Genomic DNA, 17,646 nt, shown 5'->3' on the forward strand with positions numbered 1-17,646 from the left:
TCCGTGGCTATATTATATCTTTGCATCCTTCAAGACTTCTTAAAGTCGAACTTAAATTCAGTCCAAAGATACTTCCCTATTGCTTCTAGGATTTACACTTACCTTCGGGGATATTCAGTCTGGGCGAACCTATTCCAAAAGCCAGGACAGAAAAACGAATATTTACTGCGATCAGTTCCTTTTATTATTTATAAAACAGTTAACTTTCCTTATTCTCTTATCTTTATTTCATGTTTTATTACGTTTTCACATTATAACATTATCTCGTGATATGTATAACAATAGACCATTCTCTATATTAATTTATATATTCTGTCCTCTAAGTTCGCGTCTATGTCCAAGAAAAGTAAACTCGTTTAGGAAATAATGAGCGTATTTTTTGTCTACGTCCACACAGTCCTTTTAGATATGGTTCCTGCGCCACTATCTACCCTTAAGATGGGGTTCATCTAAGAATGTAGCAAGTAGTTAAGCGGGTGCCAGTTCGGACTTGAGCGAGCGAAAGTGATAAGTTGAGAACGTAGAAGGAAGTCGAGGGCGAGGAGACAGAAAGTCCTTCCGTAATGGTCACTATGTAGCACTTATAATAAAAGTTATGGTCAGTTTTTACTGTTCACTGATAAAATCACAATTAAGCCGAAGTCCTTTCTACCGACTCAGGCAGGAAAAGGCGGAATGTAACGTGGGGCGCAGTGGACATGGCCCAGGAGTACATTTCTGAGTAATTGCTGACCTTATTTCTCATAAGCGCTGATTCTATCTTGACCCGAATGCTTCCTGTAATGGGAACAAGGTCGACTGTGAACTGTACGGGGGAGTCGAACACACACTCCGGAAGGGCTGGCAGAGTTACACGATTTGACTGCGGGGGGGGGGGGGGCGCACTCGAGAGTGGGGTGGTCAGGTCTTGTGTGGAAGGGGATGTTTTAAGTTTAATTACAAGGATGTTAATGGAAACTTGAGACTGCATGTACGGAAGAAGCTTTTTGCTTCCGAGCCAGATAAGTGTGATGGTGACGGTGATGATGATTGCGTTGCTGGCAAATGTGGCCGCACGGTATGCAGACTGTGGAAAATTATACATTTTATGTGGGAAATTTAGATGAAAACGTGTGCAATTTTACCCTCTGATGAGCAGACGGATTTGTAGATATAGAGCGTTCCTTATTGTGGAAAAAATGTAGAGCATGTGGAAGTGTGTTTCGACGGGCCGAGAGGAAGTGTAAGGATAGGACCTTCTACAGTTCCGCGATAAGATAAACTAACTGTGAACTTAAATTATAGGTAAAAGCACCTATAATGGTACGCTGAATGGCAACCTACTATCGTTAGCCAGGACGTCTTCCTCCCGTTGGGGCTAATGTATTTTGCCGAATTACGGATTAGCAAGCGAGTTTGAACCTGCCTAAAGATTCCTATGTTGAACTGACATTTCATTCAGCTATGTAGGGATTTGATGGTCAATCATTTTCCCACTAATGGAGTTATATTCAATCTACGAGTTTGTATTCTACCACAACTTTTTAATCATTCATCCGGTCGTAAGGAAATGCAAGCTTGGCATCACTCAAAATCACTTTGCAGTAGTGCTCTGCCCCCTTTTAACATCTTGAGCACCTCCTCGTGCCCAAGTGCAACTCATACTTTTGAAAATAGCTCCGCACTTCAATGGATGAACGATTACTATCTTATTTCCGTACGAAAGATACATTCCCTATTAAATATAGAATACATATTGATTTTTATGCTTATCATAGTTGCACTACTTTCTAAATGTGTCTTGGATTTTAAGGCAATGGCAAGTGATTCTGTTGGAAATCTGCAGTTGGTTTCTGCATCTTCGACATTTCCAATCTTCGATCTGTGATTGCAACAAATGGCAGTCGCTGTTTTCGGGAACCTCCATCAACGCCTCTGATATTAGTCCCTGTGCCCACAGATCTTGACGAGGCGACACGATGGTAGATGAACTGATTCGCTTTGGGCGATATTTTAAGAGTTTCGGTTGGGGATGCTACAGAATTAGCGGCAAGATTGTCACCAGGTTTTCCTGTTTTAGAGGGAGGAGCAACGGCGTCTTTCTGCGAACTTTTACCATCCCCTGACAATGTTTTTTCGGATACTCGCAAGTCGCTGATGACGCTCCGAGTGGGAAGTTCGTTCTGCTGTATTGACTTCAGGTGCTCGTCGTCCTCATCCTTGCTCATATTCTCTATGCTATCCTCATCTTCATCAGAAAAATCTTTTCGCTTCAAAACGTTTTTGTAGTCCATATCGCTGATTCTCTTGGCTTCTGCACTAGTTGGTGATTTTGAAGGCATCAGAGAGTCATTGGGATATTGGTCGTCTTCAATTTTCGGGTTGTTTGGATTCGCTCGTTGCTCCTCAAATAAATCTTCCATAATCCATTTGGGATTTTTATGATTGTGATAGTGGGTGCGTCCTTCAGGATGGCTTGCCCTGCTATGTTTCCTGTTATTCCTTCTCTCACTGTCGTCATCATTGAAATCACTATACTGTACCATTGCCGGTATTGGGGCCGCAGAGAAAGTAGTAGTTGTGGGAGGGGGTATCGTGCCTTCCAGCAAATCGAGTAACTGCTTATTACGTCTATTGTATTTCCTGATATATGGCGGAAGTTCACCCTCATCATCATTTTCATCCTGCTCGCGGCGTTCATCCTTTGTGATTTGATATTCGATTCGTCGAAGATGTGGCCATTTGACACTTCGAACAGGATATTCCTCGGATCGATAGCTATTAGCGATACCTCCGTTTCTGCCTCCTCCAGCTCGACGATACTGTCCGTAGTGTTGGGAGCTTCGCACTTTCGCAGGCAAATGAAATGATTTGTCAGCAACGACGACTCCAACGTCGGGGTCATCAATGGTTTCATCGTCTTTTCGATAGTAGCTCACTTGTCCTTGATAGTATGGTTTGTCATTGAAAGTGGTTGCCTGATGGAAATGGTTGTGGTGCTGATGCTGATGATGATGGAACATGCCACTTTTGTGTTTGCTTCGATGGTGCTCGTATTTTTTGTATCTTCCGAAGGCTTTTTTGTGTCCCCTGTGACCAAAGCGTCGGTAATTGCGATGATATGCTTTGTATTTCTCAAAGGATGAGTGCGCTGGAAGCGAATGGAAAGAAAGAATAACCGAGTTAACGTCGTTGACAATGGAAGTGTGAAATGAAATGGTGTTGCTATTTTAATATGAAATCAGTTTTGGATAAATCATTTTATCTACGGACGGTAGGTAGGATCTACGGGGATAGGTAGGGTAGGTATCAGTGGCCGCTCCGAGGAGCCCAATAAGTTTTTGGTGGGCCGTTTTGATGCCACAAACTCCTTAGACCGTGACTTTCCGGGTGGGATCATCCTCATCCATACAGTTATGGGAGCAGGGAGGCAGAGTGCAACCAGCTCGGCTCTTCAGAGACAGCCCTTAACATTCACGAAAGAAAGTGGCTCTCCCACCATGCAGCCAGAAATCTCTCTGAGGTCCCCAATGGATGGTTTACCCAGTGTCCGCAGCCTGGCTCTAGCCCTTCCTTCTCCGCAGTTTCGGCAATGCGAATTGTAGGGTATGTCGAGCCTAGCGGCATGGTCCCCTATGGTCCAGTACCCCGTGCAGACTACCGCAATCTTGAATAAATTTGCACGCGTCTGACACAGGAGCTCTCGTGATCGGGCTATGTTATAAGCGGGCCAAACTATCCTTGACTTGGCACAGCTCGTAAGACTTCACTATCTTAGACCTGCGGCTACTATGTAGTGCGAGTAGACTCGGCCCCTGATAGACGCCAGCGGAACACCGACTGTATTCGCGGAAGGACTGCCAAGAGCAAAGCCTCGCCTGGCTAATCCGTCACCCCCCCTATGCCCGTGAACCCAGAGGAGAGTGACCTTAAGCGTGCTGCCCAGACTGTGAGGAGTGGCCAGATCTCCCATCAGGCGCGACCCCAGCTGGCGGATTGGGGCATACCTATTGATGTGTAAATATGTGTTCATGCACTTTTCTTTTCTGACTGTGCATGGGCTAGTGTTTGCTCATCTCTGGTGCGTGGACCAAAATGGCTATGGGAAGGACACCCAGAAAATAAAACCAACATGGACGAATTGAGAAGGAGTAAAGTTACGGTGCAGGGGCTGGGAACCCCAATACCGACGGTTTTTGGGAGTGAGCAAGCGGGCTCCCGGCCGTCGATATCCCTCGACCGCAGTGCTTCGGTGGTGGACAACTTGGCCACCGTTGCATCTAATACTACAAGTGTTTTAGATTTGGAGAAGGAGGTGTTCAAACGAAGCACAACTCTGCCAAGAACACCAATTGCGAAGGCAAAGAATGATGGGCTAAAAGGAGATAGCTGGCCAAAAAAGGCGATTTCGACACCCATCGGATCTGATCAAGAGGTACTCCAGCAGCAGCAAATAGATCCATTCAGGAGAAGCTCATCAATTTTACGATCTCCTCCAATATCGAAGCCGGCAAAAGAGAAAGCTCATGGGAGCTCAGCAACTGAAAAAGGTGAAGGAGTCAGTAAAAGGAGTAGTCTGGCCAGGACTCACCGAGAACAGAGCCCTGACCCAGAAGAACTACCTTTTATGCAGCTTGGGACTAAAATAGTTGAGCTGTCCGAATTCATCAAGGACAAGCACAACGTGCACCAAGCCATTAAGAACATGGTGAGAGCCATGAGGGTGCTTTATAATAGGTCACAGGAAGAAATAAGAAAGCCTAATGAAAAGCCGGACATCCCAGCCTCAACAGTGTCACAGGCGACCCAAGTGACACCCAAGCACAAATTCGCCGACCTTCGCTCAAGTAAAAGAGTGAGAGACAAGGAGGGGGAAGCTTTGACGAATCAACAGGCCCCAAAAAGGAAAAAAGGGGTCTTGACCAGTCCAACAAAGGGAACTAAAAGTTCAGAAGGGCCCAAAGTACCAAAAGTAGGAAAGTCGGCTAGCGAACCGAAACTGAAAGAAAATAAGAACGATGGTTGGACTAAGGTCGTGAATAAAAAAAGAAATAAGAAACCAAAGGTGCGAATTCGCCCGGAGGCAATTGTAATCTCCAGCAGAGGACATCTAACATATGCGGAGATACTGAAGAAGGTGAAATCTGACCCCGACCTAAAAGACCTAGGCGGAAATGTTAGCAAAATCCGGAGGACCCAGAAAGGTGATCTCATGTTTGAGCTGAAAAAATCCAGCGTGGGTAAAACTGACGACTTTCGTAACCAAGTTTTAAACTCACTTGGGGAGAATATCGCGGTTCGTTCCCAAAAACATGAGATCTATATTCAGTGTAAGGATCTCGATAAGGTAACATCCAGAGAAGAGATCTGCACTGCCTTGAAGGAACAATTCAAGTTGGAGGATTTCAGGGAAGAATCCATCGTGAGCCTAAGAAAGGCTTATGGCGGTACTCAAACGGCCACAATTCGACTGCCAGTGGAGTCATCGCAGACGTTGTTGGCCGTGGGGAAGGCTCGGATTGGATGGGTTGTTTGCCGACTAAGGGAACAGATCTCCTTAAAAAGGTGCTTCAAATGCCTAATGTTTGGACACTTCGCGAAGGCATGCACTAGCGGCGACGATCGGTCCGATCGATGTCGAAGATGTGGGGAAAAAGGACATATTGCCAAGGAGTGCAATAGAGACCCCAAATGCATTTTGTGCGAGGAAAAGGAGGGAAGGGATAACCGGCATATTTCCGGAAGTGGGAAATGCCCAGAATTTAGGAAGGCGTTAACTGCAGTGAAAAAATGAGGTTAATACAAATGAACCTGAATCATTGCAGGGTCGCACAAGATTTGCTTGCGTAGACCACTTACGAGTCCGCAATGGAGATTGCTATCATTAGTGAACCGTACAGAAATCTTGACGGTGCTGTATGGGTCACAGATTCGACTGGTGGAGCGGCGATATGGGCGTGCGGTCGTCAAGCCATACAATATAGCATGGGTCAGGCGGCTAGAGGCTTTGTGTGGGCAAAAATAAGCGGTATATTCATATATAGCTGTTACGCCCCACCGAGCCTCACACTGCCCGAGTTTGAGGACTGTTAGACGATCTTATTCACGATGCAAAGGGACGGAGTCCAAAGGTGATAGCCGGTGACTTTAATGCGTGGGCTATCGAGTGCTTATTAGAAGCATTCAACCAGTTGGATGTGGTTCTGGTCAACGAAGGCGATATAAACACTTATCGGAAAGGGGGAACTGGGTCAATTGTAGATCTGACTTTTATCAGCCCTGCGTTAGCACCTAACATGTCCTGGTAAGTTAGTGAGGATTTCACGTACAGCGACCACCAGGCAATCACCTTTGAACTAAGGTTGAAGCCACAAGGCAGGAGACCCGCACCCCGGAAGCCGAAATCCAGAAGGACACCAGGATGGTCTGCCAAAGCAAATTGATGAGCAGACATTCATGGAGGTGTGGCTAGACTTGCCTAGCAAAGCAGGCACTTCCACGGATAGAGCTCTCAATGTCACACAGAGTATCTCTAAAGCATGCGACGCGTCGATGCCTAGGAGATGCTCATTCCAGAGTAGAAGACTCAATTATTGGTGGAATAGTGAACTTGCCAGCCTTCGATCGATTTGCCACAGAGCCAGACGAACGGCTCATAGGGCAATAGGTAGGATCGATCAAGGACAAAAGGAGCATGCCTATAGGGAAGCTCGCAAGAACCTCAAGCTCGCCATCCAGCGGAGTAAGAGGGCATGTTTTAAGGAGCTCTGTTCGGAAGCGGACATAATTCCGTGGGGTAGCGCCTATAAAATCGTGACAGCACGATTCAGACGCCGATCGTCTCCGCAGATCACGTGCACTACACTCTTGTTGAAAATAATCCAGGGGTTATTTCCCCAGCAAGAAGGGGGTACTGACACCTTCCAGCGGCCCCTGAATGTGACACCGATTCCACCAGTCACCGGGGATGAGCTGATGGAGATCTGCAGTCGAATAGGGGACAGTAAAGCCCCGGGCAAGACCGTCAAGACGGCATACCGAATAAGGCCCTCAAACTTGCCGCCAAATGTAGACCGGATATGTTCGCGGAGCTGTTCGAAACGTGCATGTCGGAGGGTATCTTTCCTGCACTATGGAAGGTGGCAGAAGCTGGTGCTGTTGCCTAAGGCTGGCAAACATCCAGGGGAACCGTCCTCCTATAGACCCATATGTCTTCTAGACACTATGAGGAAAATCTCGGAGCGGGTCATTTATAATAGATTACTTCCAGTCGTCGAGAGCCAAAGGGGCCTTTCAGATAGGCAGTATGGGTTCCGTAAATGGTTACTGGCTTGGCCGAAGATGCAATTCACGGAAGGGGTTGTACCAGCAAATATTGTGTAGTGGTGACCCTGGATGTCAGGAATGCATTTAACTCGGCCAATTGAAACTAAATACGAAAGTCTCTGGCGACGATTGGTGTTCCCACCTACCTCACCGCTATTATAGATAGCTATTTGAAAGAGCGGATACTTTGGTATGATACCGATGATGGACCTAAAGTGTACATTGTCTCCGCGGGTGTCCCACAGAGCTCTGTACTAGACCCACTACTGTGGAACATCATGTATAATGATGTACTCAACCTTCCGGTTCCGGAGGAAGCCACGGTGGTAGGTTACCCCGATGATATAGCACTGGTTGTGGTCGCAAAGCATCTTGAGGATGCTGAGTTGTACTCAAGCGAAGCAATCAGTGTTGTTAAGGCTTGGTTAGGGACTGCTGGACTGGCACTCGCGGAGGAAAAGACGGAAGCGGTCCTCATCACTAAGCGCCGCAAAAGAAATTACGCCTGCATTAGAATCGGGAATCGGATCATCACTTCCAAGCCAGCCATCAAATACTTGGGGGTAATGATAGACGGAGGACTAAATTTTAAGCAGCACATAGAGCATACTTGCAAAAAAAGCATCCACCACGAGTATTGCTCTGCCAAGGATGATGCCGAACGTAGGAGGCCCGTGGAACACTTGCAGGCTGCTCATAGCCAGGGTGGTGAGTTCTGTCATGCTGCATGCAGTCCCAGTTTAGGCAAAAGTACTGCAGGTTTTAGGCAATACACATAAATTGAGTATGGTTTACAGAAGAACATCCCTAAGGGTGTGTTCTGCCTTCAGGACCGTCACAGACGATGCAGCGTTCGTCATTTCGGGAATGATGCTGATTGACATCCTGGCAACCGAAATGATGAACATTTATAACACCAGGTCCATCTCACCCTTATCTCAGGTGAAAAAAGCCGAAAGGGAGAGATCCATAAGGAGGTGGCAACAGCGATGGGACCAGTTAGAAAAGGGTCGTTGGACTTACAGGTTGATTCCTTCCATCGGGGAGTGGCTGGAGAGAAAGCATGGGGAGATCAATTATAATCTCACCCAGTTTCTCACCGGCCATGGAGGGTACCGTCAATAGCTGTACAGGTTTAAATTGGACAACTCGCCTAATTGTCCAAACTGCGGGGTCCCAGAGGACCCAGCGCACGTTTTCTTTCAGTGTCCTAGGTTCGTAGAAGAAAGGAGGAACCTAGAAGAAACTCTAGGTGAGGTGCTATCACCGGAAAATTTTGTCCGGAGAATGGTAGCCTGTCAGGAAGACTGGGATGCGATCAATTCCATGATCGCTGTAATCCAGGATGGATTGCGAAAAGCGGAAGAAGTGAGGAGGGCGCGGTTGCGGACCCCGCGGGTGGACGAGGGGAGACCTAGCTAAAGTAAGCTAACTCCGCCCCGTGATGTAATACCTAAAGGTGGTTCCACGGGGTAGGGGGAGTCGGGGGTGGTTTTAGTGGGTAGTCAAAAAAAAAAAATGCTAAGCCTCTTGTCTACCAAAACCGTTAGTAGGTGATGATAGTCACACCCTGTTCGAAGTGACGCTACTATTCACAAAACGCTACGGATCTAGACTGAGGAATCAAAAAATACTTTCCTCAATTCTGAGTTTTATCCCAGCTATACCTATGGGATAGTTTGCAGTCAAGGGTAACTGACTATATTCGAAAGGGCCTCAATGAGTAAATTTGACCTTCCCGTGCTATGGGGGGCTATGACACGGCGAATCTCTTAGCCCCCATACTAGTGGAAACTTTTTGACCCTTGAGTGCTACAGTGAAAAATATCAAAAGGCAAACAACAACAAATAGGACACCGTGCCATACACACACTGTGGAACCAAAGTCAACTTTGGCCTACTGCGGCTGCTACAACCAATAAAGTTCGCAGACAAGCAAGGGTACGTCTGAAGACATCTCCGACGTTTGTATTTGCTCTGGAAACGTTTTTGGCAGTATGGCCACTTGAATGCCCTTGATCGCGCTGGCGTAGCTAATGGTGGGCTTCGTGATTCCTGCCTTCACCCCTGACCTGTCCGGATTTTCTCCTCTCTTAGATTCAGGTTTGGATTTTTTTGGGAGCATTCCCTCCATGCGGCCTAATCTTAGCTGCTCCCCGCTTTCTTCATTCCCATAAAGGTATGCTTCCTTCAGATAACGCAGGTACCATTTAGCACCTGCACCACTGAGGCCTACCTGCTTCCTGACGTCTGATATATTTATCTGAGACGTGCTTTTGTTTGTCCCCGCTTTTTGAGCAGTGGTCTCTGTTGATCCGCCCCGTGATGTAATACCTAAAGGTCGTTCCACGGAGTAGGGGGGGAGTCGGGGGTGGTTTTAGTGGGTAAAAATCCCACACTCTGGCGTGCCCAGGCCAGAGTTTTTTAAAGATTTCCACCTCCTCAAAAAAAAAAAAATGCTAAGCCTCTTGTCTACCAAGACCGTTAGTAGGTGATGACAGTCACACCCTGTTCGAAGTGACGCTACTATCCACAAATCGCTACGAATCTAGACTGAGGAATCAAAAAACTACCTCCCTTAATTCGGAGTTTTATCCCAGCTATACCTATGGGATAGTTTGCAGTCAGGGGTAACTGACTGTATTCGAAAGGACCTCAATGAGTAAATTTGACCTTCCCGTGCTATGGGGGGCTATGACACGGCGAATCTCTTAGCCCCCATACTAGTGGGAACTTTTTGACCCTTGAGTGCTACAGTGAAAAATATCAAAAGGCAAACAACAACAAATAGGACACCGTGCAATACACACACTGTGGAACCAAAGTTAACTTTGGCCTACTACGGCTACCACCACCAATGAAATTCGCAGACCAGCAAGGGTACGTCTGAAAACATCTCCGACGTTTGTATTTGCTCTGGAAACATTTTTGGCAGTATGGCCACTTGAATGCCCTTGATCGCGCTAACGTAGCTAATGGGGAGCTTCCAGATTCCTGCCTTCACCCCTGACCTGCCCGGTTCTCTTCTCTCTTGGGTTCAGGTTTGGATTTTTTGGGAGCATCCCCTCCATACGGGCTAATCTTCGTTGCTCCCCGCTAGTATTTGGCTAGTCTTGGGATTGTATTGGTCTGCGGAAACCTTAAACCCTTTTGTTCCCACATGTACAACACCATCAATCGCGCCCAGACTTCCCCCAAATTTATCTCGCAATTATCGTGGAGTTACTTTTTAGTATTCGCCATTGGCTCAACTAGGGCATCTAGCTCTTATCCAATGTTGGAGCGTGATCCTCTCCGATGTGGCACTCGCTCCCGTTTCGCTCTCAGACTTGACTCCTAGAAGGCCTAGTTCTGGTCGTCTAACTTCTTTTGTTGTATGGACAGCAGGTCCGCTAGCTTGCTCCTTTTCAGACTCTATAGAATCTGCGATTTCTTCAGGAACCTCAATAGTGTTTCCGATGTGCCCTCTAAAGTATCTTTCCAAGGTTTCTCCCTGTAGACGGGCACATCTTTACTGCCGTGAATGTAATTCATCAGACAGTTATGACGTTTAATTGCCTCCAAAGTTGGGTCATCTACCCCAATCGGAAGAAGCTTACCTTTGCAATTTTCCTCGCTTATGAAAAGCCTCTATTATCGTGACTAGTGGTTCATATTGTAAGTGATGATGAGACGCAGAGGCTTCGTCGTCTGAATCGCTGCGGCCGTCACCATGTGTGCTCTGGTATATCATCCCTCAGCACATGTCGGCAGTTTCATTCCCTTCTATCCCGGCAATTTGGAGACTATAATCCTAAGTCAGTTCGCCGTGTTTTCCATCACGCATTTCACCAGTATAAGACTTGGTCCAAAGCCTATGCCAGTGAAGGCGAGCTTCGTATTCACACATATTCATGGCGATGAGGGCTTCTATTAGTTCCTGCTCCGGAAATAATTTCGGCAGCATTACCAATCGAATGCTCTTTACCGTATTAACATAACTACCTACCGGCACCTTCCTTCACCCCTAAACATCGAGGGATTTCCCCCTTCTTGAGGTCCGGTTTGGATTTCTTAGTAGCATTCCCTTTTTGCGGGCTGATCCCCACCGCTCCCTACCTGCTTGGCTTCGAAGCTGAACATTTAGGTCAATCCTGAGTTTTCTTAACAGCCTCTTCTGTTTTCAGGCTTTCCTTTAGATGGTGCAGATACCATTTAGCACCCTCGCCACTGAGGGCTGGTTTCCTTCCTAACGTCTGATATCAACTATAGATTTGGCAACCTTCCTGACCACATGCACAGGGAAAAGCCGAGGAAAGACAGGCGGAAAGGACTGAATCAATCACTGGGGCTGGTTCGGGGGGTTGGGTAGATCCGAAGCACGTAGGTAATTTGGGATTCCTCTTCCGAAAAACCAAGAACTTGTATAATTCTCAAACGTAATTTAAAACATATTAGTCTTTCAGAGTTCCTGACCGAGGACCTTGTGGTTATCCAAGTCTCATTGGAAGTCGGGAGGAGCACTTGAGAGGCAGTCGTGGCATCGGGCTACTTCCCAAGAGGCGACATCCGGGTTCCGCGGAGCTAAACTGGTGAAGTACTGTGAGAAGAAGGCAGCGGACGAACTAGCCAGGAGAGGAGTAGGGCCGCCTTCACACGGGCTGGAACCCTTCTGTGGAATCGGAAACAGATTCATGGCTATGACATTAAGAAATGAAAAGGAACAGTTGAGGGAACTATACTGGGCAAGACTATCGGGAATGGAGCAGTCCAGAATGTTGTTCTGGAGAAGGAGAAAAGGGCTTGAACACTGAGGAAAAGCAAAAGTAAGCTCACGATAATTGCGGCGAGTCAACAGAGTAGTGATTAGTAGGGGAGAAGGCTTGGCGGGATTGATGGTATTGTACATGTAAGACCAAAAGGGCTTGAGGTTTCCGCAAACTAAGGCAGCGCTGAAACCAGCCAGATACTATGTGCTTCCTAGATTTTGGTGGTAGTGATTTTGGACAGCGTTGAATCCAAACGTTCGAAGTTGGCCTCTCGAAATTTGAACATATCAGGCGGGCGGACAACATGGAAATTGATTCTAGCGTAAGCAGGATGATAAACGTCAGGAGCGACGAAAGGAGGAGCATCCGAGAATTGGGAAAAGCAATGCATAGGCAATGTGGATAGGACCAAATCAAGAGTGCCGTTTAAGTAATTTCTGGAGAGGTTGAAGCGAAGTGAGGGGTGGAAGGATTTACTGGGGTTCGGTGGAAGGCCGGGAACATTATGACAGATGAGTATGGGGAAATTAGGAAGGGAGGGGAAACAATGGCTAGGACATCCGTGAGTGGGTCTAGGACAATGGAAAAATGCGTGAATAATTGAATTTCTTGTCGAGGAAAATTAATTGATTTCATCCCCACTGAATTGTCTCATGTGTATAGAAATTGCTCTCCGTTAAAGGAGCTTTATCTTGTTATTTCCCTTTCAAATTGCATACAAATAAAAAGATAACCAATGAATACACTTTCATAAAATGGTAACTCTCCCTCCATTCATGATGGTGAGCACTTGAATATTCACCGCCACGCTTACCTCAAAGACGTGTGTGACTTACCTCTTCTTTTACGGTTCGTTAGCCAGTTCTTGTAGCCATTTGACCCGTTCTTCATGGGTGGGAATCCACCCTCCTCGTCGTCATTGTCCATGATCGTTTGCTCCTTAGCCGAACTAGACGTAACAGTGGTTGATGGCAAGATGGTTGTCGTTGTCGTTGACGATGCCGTTGACGATGCTGTTGTCGATTCCTTTTCATCATGCTCCCATTTGCCAGTATTGAACCCTTTGAGTATTATGTCGCCGTCCATATCGCCGTATACGATATGCTCTCCTTCGACATTTTTAAAAGACTTTGGTGCGGTTTTCCCATTTGATATCGATTCAATATCCTCATCGGGAGCATCATCTTCATTTTCCTTTTCGTCTTCGTCTAGATAGTAATTGTCCAAGTCGTTGAAATTATTAGCTTCCAGTGACGGGGTCTCGGTTGAAAAGCTTTGCTGATTGTATGAAATCTATGAAAGGATAATGCAAAGAAAAGGAAGTCATAAAATGCTGTTGGTACGAGTTTGAAATGAAAATAGCGCGTGTAGAATTAAGTGAGAGAGCTGCTTAATGTCTACCCTCAATACCCCCGTGAAGACGTTTTACGTTCAGATGATGAGTGAATCTAGGCATTATTGACAGGAAAAGTACCTAATAAAAGTTTCATCTACTTTTTCGCCAGTCGGAAATGTACAAGAGAACATAAAGGACATTTTAGGAGCCCTATAATGCGATGGGTAATAAATATTTCAATGGCAAGTTGGTCCTCTCTGCTAAGCAGAATTTCTTTTCAAAAGGACATTCTGTTTGTCTGGGGTATATTTCGTTGGGTAATAAAAGTTTTACAGTTGATTGACCCAAAAAGCTATTCGTTAGGGGTTTTATGTGATATTGGCAGGAGAAATCCTTCCCTCTAATAGTTTTTCGTCGTATTACAAATGATATAAATAATATGGATTGTATCTGAAATTTTTGAAAAGATTTCTCTGTGGAATTCCTAATATTTTGTAAGTCAAATTTTACTTAAGTACCAAACTGTCTGTCTATATCCTTTTCGGCATTTGAGGATGCTTCTGAGCTGAAGTCTTGCCGAAGTTTTGTTTGATGTTAAGTTTTGAATATTATCAGCAAGAAAAATGTCCGGTTGACTTTTTACTTCTAAGCGTATCAAACACTTTTCGTTATTTTGAGACTCCAACCTTTAATTATCACCACGAAACATGAGCCACTCGAAGAAAAAAAGCTTCAAGGATTCTTTTAAGATCAACCACCAAATACTTTTCTTCTTATTTTTAGATCTTCTTTATCTATTTCAACAAGGAAGAATCCATAAATCTCTGCTTAATACCCAAGTTTTTAATAATGTTTGCATATTGGGTCAAAGGACAACAAAGCTCCAATACCAACAACTTCGTCTCCAAACCCAAACCTTCACGTGAGGATTGCTGAAGTTCTTTCTTAACATAAGACTACATACAGAAAAAGTTGAACTGATCTTCCATGTGAAGGGTTTTTTTTTTAAGAGTTTACAACCCTACCTCTTACAGTGAACCCAAGAACGGATAAGGACTGATAATTTACGTATTTTCTTATTGAACTTGTATTGTCTTTACAGATCTAAGGCTGCTAACTATAATAGTTAGGCGATATCTAGCTCCAATATACGAGAGCAGTTCAATAAGTACCCGTGTTTGACAACAGAGAGCGGTCCTGAGGGAAGTTGGTGTGCTGTCGCGCTCACCATCAGGGGCGCGAGATATTTGTCCACATCGCACATATCGACCGGGGGGATCTGAAGCAGCCAACCGGTCAACACCTAACCCACAATTCTTTAAACTTGTTAAATTCCTTTTCACTTAAATAAAACCGTTGTTGTTACTTCTTCAAGTGCTGAGTTTCTCATCATTGGCGTATTCCGTACCTAAGGAGGAAGGAAGACACATTGGTGATCTCGCCAAGGTAACGATTTGCATTTAAGAATACCGAATTGCAATTTCTACGACCCCGACGAAGGCCAGGCCTCCGCTGCTGGAAAAGCAAGCCAGATCTGAGGTTCGTACGCGTCGAGGCGCAGTTCCGAAACAACCGTATGACGAGCGACGCAGCGCGATTCGACAGAGTTATAGCCGAATTGGATATGTCAATTCTGGCCCAAGTGGCGATCATTTGACAGACACTACTCGACACTAATAGATACCAGATGCTTAAGCAAAGTCATATCACCGTGTTTGGCGTAACGAAGACGAGAAGACGTACTAATTCTTTTTCAATCTGGAGCTGGACGACCAGCGCCCATTGCAATTCCTGCAGTGCACCCCTGGGAGATGCGTGCCAGAGCCTCTGGTAAAATCGCTGTGGCTGTGGCTCCTGCCCCACGTCCGTGCCATCATTACCGCTAACGGCTAATATGACCTGGAGAGGTTAGATATCGCCACGTCGCCAGCGTCTCTGTGCCGAACGTCGTATCGAGCGTTCAGAACAACACTTGTTCGCATCCCATTCCCGAGATCGCCTCCTTGGCAAAGTAAGTTGAAGAGCTGCTGTTGGAAATAAGCCGCCTGGGTAGCTTATCAAATCGTAGCAGGTGCGGCTCCTCACGGCAAACGACCCACCGGTATCAGATCGCCCTCGGAGGTTTAACCCTAAAAATTTGAAAGTTGCAGCTTATGATAAGCAAAGATTACTACCGACCTTCTAAAAGTCCCTGGGCAAGCCCCATACAACTCGTGCCGAGGAAAGACGGTTTCTGGCGCCGGAACCAAGATTACCACCGCCTCAACGCAAACACCCGATGCAAGACATCGAGGATGTCACCCTGAACCTTGCTGGCAAACGTGTGTTTTCTGAAAACGACTTGTTGAAGGCCTTCCATAAAATACTTGTTGTCGAAGGCTATGTCAGCCAAACGGCGATCACTACACTGTTAGGTCTGTTTAATTTTCCGGCGATGACCTTTGGTCTCCGTAACGCCGCGCAAATCTTTCAACGTTTTATGCACGAGGTCTTGCAAGGACCATTAACTTTAGTCGATGTTTCGACCGCAGCGCTACAAGCTCCGGTCAATCAATATTGCGCAAGGACCAAGAGGGGAGACAAGACCGGCATCGCGTGCAGAAATATACCATTCTGCATATGTGCTCGATGTTGCGGGAAGTTCTCGATGCATTATCCTACCACCGGCTACTACCACCAGCGCTCCTTTATCGTTTAAGTAGGTTGGATCGTCCGAACCTCAATACTTGGTACTTAGTGCTAGTATTAGGTAAAATCCAGCATCTGCCGAGATTGTGATAACTCAGAAGAGAAGTAAAGCATAACGTATGTCAACGACCTGCCCCCATCTTTCGGCCAATTTGTTGATCCGCTAAAAATCCAGTCTTCTGTCCAAGAACTAGTTGAACCAATTTTTGAGGTTCTCCTCATTGATGGAGATCCTATTCAAATCTTGGCTTCGGTGTTTCTCCTGAAGCTATCTACCCTTTTCTTTTCCTCATTTTGGCATATAGGTTCGGTGCAGGAAACGTTGGGAATGTTGGGAGGCAATTTGAAGGCGGTTTTCTTTGTTTCTTTTTGATAAGCTGGCAAGACAGCCATACTGCGAATTTTGTAGCATGTCATCTAACTGCAATTAATTTTTTCGACCACCCACCTTTAAAGGTGCTTTGAGGCCGTATTCTGAAGGTTATATGGCGGGCTGATTTACCTATGACGCCATCTCTGTGTTCGACGCAAATGTATTGAGCAACTGCAGCAACTTTTCAACCTAGTTGAAAGGTGACAAAGAGCAAATGTCTAAAATGCCGATTCTTACCCCTGAATACTTTATGCCTCAAACCAGTGATACATACTCCGGTAAGCCTGCCAGTGTGGAGTCCAGCTAGCAGTTCCGACTGTATACGCGGCCGATGATTGATTGGCAGACGATTCGGAATCATTGCTCCACTTTTATATAGCTCCTAGTATATAAACGATGAATATATCCGATATTCAATTCCCTGTGGCGCTGTCATTATATCGCTTAGGAACTAGTAAGAGAAAGAGACAACTTTGACCCGCTATTGTTAATCATAGTCGGATTTCTACCAAACTTTTCAATATGATGCTTCTTGTTAAAACCTATATTATTGAAATTTTACGGATCTAAGACGAACTTAAGAGGGATTCGCAGCAAATTTTCAAAATATAGTAACTTACTATTATTAACTTCATTTGAGCAGGTATCGCAGCGCAGAGTATTTTGAGATTTGGGTGAATCTCTTTTTTTTCAAATTTTTGATTAGGTGGGTTTTGAGAACGGGTGGTTGAAGTATTTGGCACTTTTTGAATCCCCACACTATTCCTGTTTCTGACGAATGTCAATGCTAATTCCTGTTTCGAGGCCTTTCATTTGGTACCCAACATGTCTATATCCGGCGAAAAAAATGCTGCACTCGTTTTTACATGTGCGAGGGCTCCCCTTGAGTTCAACGTGGAACAATGCAATTCTTAGTTTCCACTTTGCCGCCAAATTTCGTATAAATCGGTACAGTCGTTTCTGAGAAAAGTCTGTGTGACAGATCGATAGAAACACAGTGAACCGATTTTAACAAGATTTGGTTTTCAACAAAACTGTAAAAATAATTACTACACCTCTTTTGAAACGAAATCTCAGACTAATCTCGGCCGTTGAATACTCAATTTTTGATCCATTTCCTCGAATTGGCACAGTATTCCTGTGCATTTATCGTTTCTCCAGGTGCCAAGAAAGATTAGTGGATAACTCCAGCTGTA

The 17,646-nt window shown here is 45.6% G+C and overlaps 1 protein-coding gene across 1 annotated transcript in view; it reads right to left on the reverse strand.

Annotated features, from left to right (window-relative positions):
- Nucleotides 1-879: 879 nt before the first annotated feature.
- The window catches only part of LOC119657974, a 178,149-nt gene continuing 161,382 nt past the window's right edge, over nt 880-17,646 (reverse strand). Inside the window, exons 3-4 of the mRNA XM_038065186.1 lie at nt 12,890-13,346; nt 880-3,130 (exon numbers count right to left, since the gene is read on the reverse strand). Coding sequence (XP_037921114.1) covers nt 1,788-3,130; nt 12,890-13,346 — 1,800 coding nt within the window. The 3' untranslated portion in view covers nt 880-1,787. The remainder of the gene's footprint in view (nt 3,131-12,889; nt 13,347-17,646) is intronic.

Source organism: Hermetia illucens, chromosome 5 (assembly GCF_905115235.1).
Source record: "Hermetia illucens chromosome 5, iHerIll2.2.curated.20191125, whole genome shotgun sequence".
NCBI classification, from domain to species: domain Eukaryota; kingdom Metazoa; phylum Arthropoda; class Insecta; order Diptera; family Stratiomyidae; genus Hermetia; species Hermetia illucens.